This window comes from Garra rufa, chromosome 9, assembly GCF_049309525.1.
Source record: "Garra rufa chromosome 9, GarRuf1.0, whole genome shotgun sequence".
NCBI classification, from domain to species: Eukaryota; Metazoa; Chordata; class Actinopteri; order Cypriniformes; family Cyprinidae; genus Garra; species Garra rufa.
The window spans coordinates 23,317,698-23,328,830 of NC_133369.1; the positions used below are offsets into that span (position 1 = coordinate 23,317,698).

The following is an 11,133-nucleotide window of genomic DNA, read 5'->3' on the forward strand; positions in this document are numbered from 1 at the left end:
CTCAAAGCTGTTTTGAATCTGACCTGAAGTTTTTTTTTTTAGAAATTTCCCTTGGGGTATGTGTATTTATCTTATCTTGCAAGCAGAAAGAGTTCACATGGCACTAAAATTGCACTAAAATTTATTATAGAAGCATGTTTTAAAGTTATTAATAATTGTTTGAGCTTTGTTCACAATTGTCAAACTACAAATCATAGATAATATTGTTTACTCAATTTTGAATGAAGTGACATCAGATAGACTATTTGAACAGTGTCAATTTTAATCCATATCAATATAAAAAGAGACAAAGATGACCAAAGTAATAATGATGAATGATCAGTCTATGATATAAAGATCTGAAAATTACCAAAACGTATTTCTTCAGCATCTCATCATCTGCATTTAAATGCACCGTAGGGTCACACACTTCTTTTCAGATTTAGCATGAAAACTGCATCCCAAAGAAATATTCACATTAGATTTTAGTGTAGTGCAGGTATGTGATTATATCTGTATTTGCTTCATTCCTGAAAAATAACTTCAAATACTGTTATGCTGACATTACATGCACACACAGGCACACAATGACCTTACCAATAGAAAAGTTTAGTTTTATGGAAAAGTCGACTATATAACTAGCATTAGCTTTAACATTTTAGTTTACTGTAAGTCTCTTTATAATCAAATTAATAAAGGCCTAAACATGTAAAGACAGAAGCTTTATTCAAGTAAGATCTGTGTATTAAAGCCAACCACTGTGTTTGGTCCTCCAGGTAAAAGTCTTTTCAATTTCAGCTGTTCCCTGTCCTCCCTACCTTCGTTCTTATTGTGTCCAGCTACATTTGGATCAGCTTTTAGGGGGCAGGACATTGGCCTGGAAGTGGCCCTGATTGGTAATGTTGCCAGCAGGGAAATAACGTGCCACTACAAAGGTAGAACCATCCGAGGCCACAGCTTTACCCACACCGAGTTTCTTCGAGCTTTTCCACACCATTGCAGTGAAGTGACCTAGAACAAAACAATGATTCTTACATTAATTGCTGTGTACTGTAGTGAGGAATAGGATGTCCGTGTGGTTGTCACAAAGTGTTTATGTATGTTTGACTAACATAAACTGTGTGGTGGTTATGTTAGTACTCAGTTAAATATTTATATGCTGAGAGACAGAGTGGAAATATTTGAGAGCAGTAAGGGACTCAAGTACATTTTATGCATTCATGCTTATCCAAAGCTAATAACTCTGGGAATCAAATACAGTTTTGATGTTGATTTTGAATCAGCTGTTGTAGAATTCAGTGTTGGCAAGTCTGAGGTTTTCCTGCAAAATTTGGGTACTTTAACACTGTTGCTGCGGGTTGTTTTTTCATGTTAGTGGGTTGAAGCAACCCCAATAACATAATATTTAGCCCTTGTAATGTGAATTTTACCAGGGGAACCTCTCCAAAAAACATGTATTTTACCTCCTGGGAATTCTATGTTTACCGGGGAACCCCCTCCAAAAAGATATTGGCAAGGTTGCCAAGTTTTTACAACAAAACCCACCCACAGACATGAAAAACAACCCAAGCAACAGTGTTAAAGTAGCCAAATTCCACAGGAAAACTGCAGTTTTGAGTAGCTATTGGGAGGGTTTTGTTTTGAAAACATGGCAACCCTGGTAGAATTGTGACTCTTTCAAATGTGTTCTGCCCTCTTGAGGTGGTGAGTCGTATTACTCATTTCCTGCAGGCTGAAGCTGATGACAGGTGAGGTCAATAAAAGCTGAGGGGGTGAGTTAACAGCTGTAAGTGAGACATCACACTGTAAGAGATTTCTCATAGCTGAATTTCATGGGGAATTTCCTGTGCCTGGGAGGGCTTTGGAAAGCTTCATTCCAATAAGATGAGTCACAACTCTCAAATTTTAAAAAAATATTGAAGAATATTGTATTACACTGTCTGGGCCAAACTTATTTTACCTCCCGGAATGCTATATTTACTGTATTGCTACTCAAAACTAGCCCAAAACTAGCCCAATTGCCATTGTTGCCAAGTCTGCGGTTTTCCCACACTTTAACACTGTAGACAGGTTATTTTTCATGTCCAGGGGTTGAAGCGACTCTAATAACATATTATTTAGCCCCTGAAGTGCGAATTTTACAGGGGTAACCCCACCAAAAAAAAAAAAAAAAAAACTGCTAAGGAGAACAATTCAACACTTTCCACTGACTCCTTGTCATTTCTGACTTATAACAAAAAAACAGAACAATGTCTAAAAGCTGCTATGAGACATGGTGTACAGTAAACAAGCTAAAAAACACAGAACTACGTTTTTATAAGCTGTCGACCCAAAAAAACGACTGTTTAAGGACACAAATAGTTGTAGATGTCAGGGTATTTCACGTTGGGCTACTCAGTTTCATCATTTCTCCAACAAAAGGAAAGTAAGAAAAAGGTGCACTGACATAGACTAATAAAATTTAGTTTCTCAATATATTTCCTCCTTTCAGGGTGGTGAAATAATCCAATGACATGGTTAAATAATGAATATTTACTGTCGCTGTTACATTTCCCTCCAGCGGGCGTAGTTCTAAGAGTAATAAGACACGTTGCACTCTATTTTTGTGTTTTTAAACACTCGTTTTTTTTTAGGTCGACAGCTTATAAAAACGTAGTTCTGTGGTTTTTAGCTTGTTTTTATTGTACAGCTTTTAGACATTGTTCTGATTTTTGTTAAGTCAGAAATGACAAGGAGGCAGCTTCCCTCTATACAAAGTCAATGGAGAGCGTTGGTTTGTTTTTCCCCCGGTGGGCGTGGTTTTTATATTATGTCGCTCGCTCTGTCTCTATGATGTCACTCACTAGTAGTTCTTTTTTAAATAAATAAATTATAATTAATACATTAGTAAATGTTAAACTAATGCAAAAAAAAACAGAGGACAGGGCTTGATTTTAGTGCATGTCCTTACCATCTCTAGTGCACAAAACACTGACAGTTGCAGTGTAGTGAGCCAAGAGGTTAAAAAAACGGGGTTCTTTATTTAAATTGTAATTTTTTAATTACTTTTTAGAAATTTTTTCTCTACTAAAAAGAAAATCTTAAAGTGAAGTCATGACCTATTGTTAAGTATGGTGACCCATACTCAAAATTGGTGCTCTGCATTTAACCCATCCAAGTGCACACACACAGCAGTGAGAAGTTAACAAACACTGTGAACACACACCCGGAGCAGTGGGCAGCCATTTTGGTGCCAACTGGAGTTTCGGTGCCTTGCTCAAGGGCACCTGAGTCATAGTATTGAAGGTGGAAAGAGCACTGTTTGTTCACAATCCCCACCTTTTATCTCCTTCAATTGACTGCCCTAAAAACCAGCCGAATCTGATATTCTGGTTGTAGCTGGTCTGATTTCTTTCTTATTTTAGAGAGGTTTTGGCCAGTTTTTACAATGTCTAGCATTACTGCACAGAAAGACCTTAAGATGCTGATTCAGAAGTGCTAGAAGTAAGCTTTGCAGGTAAGTGGTTCTCAAGGAGAGCCACTGCTGTAAATACTCTTACCAGTTCCAGAGGAGAATCCCGGCTGGTTGAAGTTGTACTGGTTTACTTCATTGTACCAGCGATCAGTCACATCTTTACCTGTCGGCACATGCACACAAACATACACAGAGAGTCTCATGTGAAAAGGTCAGGCCCCAAAAATTCAGTATCATCATGACAATTCTCTGAATATTTTAGCATGGTAATGGACATGACAATGCTAATGTATTTTGTCTTGGCAGAATAGATCTGCTACGCTGCTGAATTGCTGCTGCTGTTGGTTATTGCTGTTGTTGTAGATTAATGCTGCTGCTGCAGCAAAGTACACACAGATACGATGCTATGAGTATTTAAGACATACTGCTGCAGCACAAATAGTATGTATAACAACCTGTAGTAGATCTACAGTTGAGGTTAAAAGTTTCAAAATCATTAGAATGTTAATTATTTTACCAAAATAAGAGGAATCTTACAAAATGCATGTTATGTTTTTATTTAGTACTGACCTGAACAAGATATTTACATATATATATATATATAGAGATATTTACATATAGTTTGTCCCTTGTTTGTCCTGAGAGGTTAAACTGCCCGCTGTTTTTCAGAAAAATCCTTCAGGTCCCACAAATTCTTAATTTTTGTATATCTGAACCCTTTCCAACAATGACTGTATGATTTTGAGATCCATCTTTTTACAATGAGGACAACTGAGAGACTGATAAGCAAATATTACAAAAGGTTTAAACGCTTACTAATGCTCCAGAAGGGAAAAACCATGCATTAAGAGAGTTGAACAGAATGGAGATGTGTAAATTTTTACTCATTTAGTACTGCCCTTCAAAGGCTACAGAAGTACAGAAGTAGTTACATGTTTCCCAGAACACAAAACAAATTTTACCCATATCTTCAAATTCAAAAAGTTTTCACCCTCCTGACTTAATGCATTGTTTTCTTTTGGAGCATCAGTGAGCGTTTGAACCTTCTGAATTGTTGCATATGAGTCCCTCAGTTGTTCTCAGTGTGGAAAGATGCATCTCAAAATCATACAGATATTGTTGGAAAGGGTTCAAAATACACAAAATGCTGGAAAACCAAAGATTTTTCAGGCAGTTTAACTGTTCAGGATAAACAAGGGACTCCTGAAAAACACAGCTGTGAATCATTCAGCTAAGAACACATATTAAGAATCAAGGGGATGTAAACTTTTAAATGTTTTATATGCAAACATCTTTTATGTGAAATATCTTATTCAGGTAAGTACTAAATGATCAACAACATGCATTTTGTATGATCACTCTTTTTTTTGATAAAATAACTTTTTTAATGATTCTGACAGGGGCATGTAAACTTTTGACCTCAACTGTATACAGGTAGAGCTGGGGAGGTGAAAGGGTTTCAGAGGAAGTCTGAAAGCATGCTGCAAAATGCTCTAGTGCAGGGGTTTTCAAACCTGTCCTGGAGCCTCCCCTGCCCTGCACATTTTGCTTGTCTCTCTCATCTAATACACCTGATTCAAATCATCAGCTCATTAGTAGAGACTGCAAGACCTGAATTGGGTGTGCCTAATAAGGGAGACATACAAAATGTGCAGGGCAGGGGAGGCTCCAGGACAGGTTTGAAAACCCCTGCTCTAGTGAATGCTAACCAGCCATTTAAATGTAAAGCAGCAAGCTTATTACGAGTTTGTTCCAAATAATTTAACGCTGTGAATATCATCAGTTTGCATTACCCATTAATCTGCACCATCTACAATTTCATAACAGAACATGGCATTTATTATAAATGAAAGTTTCAAAAATGTTTCAAAAAGTTCTAATTATCCCAAATTCCTGATTTTGTAGAACGTGTGTTTGAACATCTGTGCAATCTGGTTGTTTAACTACATTACAGTAAATCAAACTAGAGATTCCGAGTTACAGCTTCATATAAGCCACTATACATTTAGTGACACTTTACAAATCACCCTAGACCGGCCAGACATTCCAATCTACTTTGTAATCAGCTTTAGACTGAACATGGAGGTAGTCAATTCATAATGAGTCCCAGCTGTTGCAAAGAGAAGAAGAGGGCAGTCTGCATTCTTACACTTATATATTTAAATACATGTTTCAGATGGACAATTTGAGACAGAAGAAGAAAATCCCTACCTGTTTGATCATAAGATGCCCATGCTAGATTTTCTCCACAGTTTCCTCTACTAGACTCAACACTGTGCTTCAGAATCCTGGTGCTAGCGAGGCTCTCAGCATATCTACAAGAAACATGGGTTAATTGAAAAACATTAAACTAAAGTAAAGACAAAAGCTATGCCAAAGAAGATTAAAAATTAACAGCAAATATATAAAAGAAAAGATCTCACCTTGCTGCTTCACTGCTCAGTTTACTGCTGAGTTTTAAAGGTGGGGCTTGATGTTTCCTCCTGTACTCATTATGAGTCTTCAATACATCCTCACTAAAAAGCTTGGAGGCTGCAAAATCAATAGCAAGAGATTAGAAAGCATGGCAATTTTTCTTACTCTTAGCTGACCTCAACAAACATACAGCCTAAAATATGTATTACTCAAGGCTAGTATTGGTTTGACCAAACCAGAGCTCTTTATGTCCTTTCATTTGGCCCACCATGTCATATGTGTGGGGAGAAATATGAAATAACAAGCCATTGAAGTACATCTTCATTTTTTACTTTTTTTTTTAAACGTACAGAATATTAGTGAATTTGATTATTTTTTATACATACTGCAGTTGGATATAAAGTAATGCAGAAGACAACATTCAAAAACTGTGCTCTAATTGCAACAACTCTCAGACTGAACAAATGTCGCCAAACAGTTGTGCTTGCCACTATTGCCAAGGCATCAATCCAACTACATGATGCTATCGCTCAAACAAAGCAAGGATTGAGTAGCTAACAATCCCCAGTACACACATACAGCGTGATAAAGCTGGCATATACTCAACCTGTGCTGACAAAACTTCATTCAACAGCAGAGGATGGCAGTGACAGACTGAAGAAAATACATATTTGACAGCTTTACAAATGCTAAAGAGAGACAGGGATTTGGAAGTGAATTATGCACTAACCTGACTTCCCCATGGTAAGAAGACTCCTCTAAGTGAAGTAGTTCCCTCACTGTCACAGTTCCTGGCAGCTGTTATAATGCCTCACTCTTTTTCCACACCCGTTTCTGGCTTTCCTCGTTCTCTCTTGTGTTTTTCCAGTATAAACAAGTAGCATCTAGCTTTTCATCCTCTGGAAGCCAGACACTGAAAGAAGATCTTACAAACAAGCTTCAGTTGAACCCATTTTAGCATTCCCTACAAATGTATATTCTCTTGCTTCTCCTTCCTCTTCACCACACCTCCTTCACTTTCTTTCTCTCACACTTTGTACAGGGCAAAGGAGATTCTCCAGTCAGGACTGTGGTGATGACATCATCTGTATGAGCCAAGTGGCCTTATATGGTGTTGGCATTGCTGTTTGCAGCTGGAAGCATTGAGCTGAAAGCACACACTTGAGTAAAACCAAATACAAACCAACAACCGTACAAGCTTTTAAAATAGCATAACCAAGCCTTGAATTAAACAGTTAAGATTTTTCCCTGAAATAAAGGTTATAGACTCAAATTCTGCTTTTTTTCTAATGAGAAAGGTAAAAAAAGAGGATATGTGTTGTTAATTCTATAATAAATCAGATTATATGTGACCCTGGACCATGGAACCAGTGTTAAGTTGCATGGGTATATTTGTAGCAATAGACAAAATTCAATGTATGGGTCAAAATTATCGATTTTTCTTTTATACCAAAAATTATTAGGGTATTAAGATCATGTTCCATTAAGATATTTTGAAAATTTCCTACCGTAAATATAGTAAAACTTAATTTTTTATTAGTAATATGCATTGCTAAGAACTTCATTTGGACAACTTTAACATTGTGACAAAATAATGTGAGTGTGGATGTTGCTTACCTTCAAGATGAACACTAGGAAGCCAACTGCTGTGGTATAGTCATATTTATTGATTTAGCAATAGCAAAGAGACTTGACATAAAGTAACATCACTAATCAATGTTAATTAAAATCAGATTTTTCAGATTCAAAACTGTTTTAGTGATCAGATTCAAACAGTTAAAGTGATTTTAGAGCAATAAGACATTAGATTTAAGCACAAAAGATTAAAATATGGCATTAAAAAACAAACATAAAAAGCTAAAAGTAAAACAACTACAGTTAAAATAATAACCAACTAGCCAACATAGACCTCTGGTGGAGAGAATTTTTTTAAATAGTTTGTGCAAAATAACTGAACATAGTCAAACCAAAAGTTATTCAGAAAACACATATAATTTTTGTGGGGTTTTTTTTTTTACTAGTGGGTGCAGTGTAGAAATAGCTCAATAAAGTTATTTTAACAAAGTTTTGGTATTATACCAAAAAAATCTTCATAGTGGACTACTAGTAAATTTATTTGATACTTTGACCTGACCATGTTTTGTTACATAACTTTCTATCAAAGTTATCCAACACATGAATTTGTTCTGACACAGTTTAACTGTCATATTTTATTACCATTTTCTAAACTATAGTGAATAAACTGTGATAATGTAAAAAATGTTGAAGGTGTCTGAACTGACTTTAACTGAAAACCGAGTGTTTACTATTGTTACCTTTTGCATTATTGACACACTATTTTCCTATTTAATACTTTAAAGCTGCTTTGACATGATCTGTACTGTTAAAAGTGCTATATAAATGAAGGAAAACAGACTAGATAGTTAACTAGATAGTTAGGATAACTATTCCATAAGTTTGCATTATCAGCCTCAGAATGAGCTGTTGATGTTATAGCCAAGTTTACACTAGGTATGAATTATAAAAATCTATAAATGTCTCAAAAGTTTAAAATTGACAGAACTATGGCACAGCTTTGTAGGGAAGGCTTTGTATTTTTTATTATGACAGCTGTGCACTTAAGCTGTTTATTAAAGGCAAGTGGTGTTCTAACTAGCATACACAGCATCATTATTCTTTGCTATTCCTGTGAATGTAATATCTACATGGTCTGTGGTTTCAGTCTAGCCCATTTCGGTCTTAATTTGAGCTAGTTTACGCTCTGCAACGTTTAAACTCAATGGAGTCTCCGGAGGTCTCAGAAGACACGGATAAGACACTTCACACGCATTCACTCTCTTAAACAGCTTGTTTCTGTCCACACGCAACACCCACCCTGGCTCCATGTGGAAAGCTATACACACATGATCCCACACATAGTATTCTTCTTTGTAATGAGAGCTCACATCAACTCGTCTACGACAGCTATTCACTTCAAGCTTGTTCATATAGACTTCAGAAGGGGCTTGACAGCGCCACCACATGGCCCCATCATAGTACCCACACACACCATCACTCTGACGTGGAAGTCGAGGATAATCATCATAAAGATTTATGTAATGAGGATGCACTACAACTGTATATTGAATCTCTTGTTTGTAGAGCACAGTCTCATAAACACGAAAAACTGGACTTTGGCCACTACAGAACTGCTTGCCATAGTGCCAGAGAAGCTCCTTCAGTGAAAAAGTGAAGCGAAAGTTTCCATAGGCAGATTTTTCCTGAAAGGCCTTCGAGCTGGTGAAGTGCTCAAGGATGGACGGCTGGTTGCGAATTTGGGAAGAACTTCGACGAGGGAATAAAGACGTGAGGAAATGCTCCTCTGCTGAGTATATGTCATCAGATGTGACTGCTAAACTCCACCAGATGAAAGGGCCCTGAGCATTAGCTGCCAGCTCTGGTGGCTGTCTGAACCCTGAATTGTTAAAAATAGCCCTAAGACCACTTTCTCCAGTAACATGAGACACTTTCTGTACACTGAACACCACAGATTCTGGATAAGCAGGGATGTTTTTGTTTGACAGGTACTTGTTGTCTATGCCAAGTTCTTTTAGTTCTGACAGACTCAGATGATGTCCCTCAAAAGTCGTCCGTTTACAGTCACGTGCTTTTTGAGTCATCATTTCTGAAACCAAGTAAGATGGGAATTAGCTTTTCAACTATTTTAAAAGGTCACACAGTGTTTAAAATAACCATCCCGAACATGCTTCAGTTGCAGTTTACGTAGAAAAATATGTCTAAAACTGTTTCATGAGGGCAAACAATCATAATGAAAAAAGATTTAATTTCTTGTGTCATCATTTCGTTAGCCTCTAAACTGAATAATGCTTTCAGAGGGAAACGTTACCAAAATGTCGTTTTGCGGTTTTCCTTTTGAGAGATTTCAGTCATTTCACCTCGATAAAATCATACGAGAGGGCTTTCAGTTTCGTTTCTGCCTCTACCCGACTTTGCCGCCAAATTATCGAAATAAAAAAGCGCTCATTCGAGGCAACATACTACATTGTTTACTAATACAGCTACTAGACATTAAATACTAAGTTAATAATTTAACTGTCCACTTTACCTTGTATCAAAGACACGTTTTATTTCGCTTGATATCAGCTCTGTGCTGGAGTTCTGCTCACTGAAATAAAATGATCCGCAGATTCCACCCAGAATGTTCCCGCCTTCTGGTTTAAAGTAAACCAATACGAACCTATGAAACTCTCGTAAGTCGTTAATCAAGATTGGACATGAGCTGTGCCTGTGACCTTACTTAAACCTAAAATGTAACCTAGAATACTGTCCTTTAGAATCTTGTCAACTTTATTGTCAGATAGGCTACTTACATTGTGCAGAGTACACGAAGCCAATGAAATGCATGAGTGCTGTTCACAATCTCTCTCTCTCTCTCTCTCTCTCTCTCTCTCTCTCTCTCTCTCTCTCTCTATATATATATATATATATATATATATATATATATATATATATATTATGCGTTATTTTTTATGTTTTATGGTTAGGGTGGGAGGTGTCTTTGAAACTTCAAGCATTGATTGTAATAAAATAAAAATAAATGTCCTTAATGAAAGGAAGTTTGTCTCCAGGGATGTATTCAAAAGTTTTCACCACCCGACCACTAGAGGGCTTCCTGATCCCAGACGAGACACCCCTCGCTGCGAGGAAGAGGTCTCTGCAGAGCAAACGTGGGCGTTTCTGAATTTTGTGGGTGTTTTCAAACTGCTGGGTGTTTCTAAATCATGATATCGAAATGATTCCCTTTACCTAACCCCACCCCTAAACCTACCGTCACTATGACGTCAGCCAATCAGGTACCATGGTCTAAAAACGCCCCGATCTAGTAACTCCCATTACTTTCCTGCAGAGACCTATACTTGTGCTCGCTGCAGACTGTAGCGCGGTGACGTCAGGTACCTACGTCACGTATGTGTTTACGTATGGTATGTATATAACACGCATGCGCGCTATTCTTACTGGCGTTACTGCGCAATGTGCGCATGTGCATGTTCATTAACTTTTTTTAAACTATTTTTGTTGTTGTTTTCTCTTGTCCTCATGTGTCATGTTTATAGTTTTAATTATTATATATAAAAATATATATGTATTGTGGCGGGAGGAGCAAACGACAGACACAGTGGGTGTGGCGTCAGGCCTCGGAGAGGCTTTTATTAAACAGAAAGTAAAAGAAAACAAGTTTCCAAGGGGGTAAATGTGTCCAAATAAACGGGGAATCTGGTGTCCTC

At 37.2% G+C, this 11,133-nt stretch overlaps 2 protein-coding genes across 2 annotated transcripts; both read right to left on the minus strand.

The window, feature by feature from the left end:
• Positions 1–239: 239 nt before the first annotated feature.
• On the minus strand, positions 240–6,879 carry glipr2l (GLI pathogenesis-related 2, like). The gene is made up of 5 exons (XM_073846460.1): positions 6,579–6,879; positions 5,857–5,965; positions 5,645–5,748; positions 3,519–3,596; positions 240–990 (listed from the first exon to the last, which is right to left on the minus strand). The coding sequence occupies exons 1-5, from the start codon at positions 6,589–6,591 to the stop codon at positions 830–832; spliced, it is 465 nt and encodes a 154-aa protein (XP_073702561.1). The 5' UTR covers positions 6,592–6,879; the 3' UTR covers positions 240–829.
• A 598-nt stretch (positions 6,880–7,477) lies between these two features.
• LOC141342076 (uncharacterized) lies at positions 7,478–10,204 on the minus strand. Its single transcript, XM_073846459.1, has 2 exons — positions 9,954–10,204; positions 7,478–9,512 (listed from the first exon to the last, which is right to left on the minus strand). The coding sequence occupies exon 2, from the start codon at positions 9,508–9,510 to the stop codon at positions 8,572–8,574; it is 939 nt and encodes a 312-aa protein (XP_073702560.1). The 5' UTR covers positions 9,511–9,512; positions 9,954–10,204; the 3' UTR covers positions 7,478–8,571.
• Between the last annotated feature and the right edge of the window lie 929 nt (positions 10,205–11,133).

Bases quoted from the DNA above. Each gene is read 5' to 3' on its own strand.
- glipr2l (XM_073846460.1), bottom strand. The intron at 5,749-5,856 runs GTGAGATCTTTT...TGTTTCTTGTAG, and splicing joins CTGAGCAGTGAAGCAGCAAG to ATATGCTGAGAGCCTCGCTA. The intron at 991-3,518 runs GTAAGAGTATTT...GTTTTGTTCTAG, and splicing joins GGGATTCTCCTCTGGAACTG to GTCACTTCACTGCAATGGTG.
- LOC141342076 (XM_073846459.1), bottom strand. From the start codon at position 9,510: ATGATGACTCAAAAAGCACGTGACTGTAAACGGACGACTTTTGAGGGA.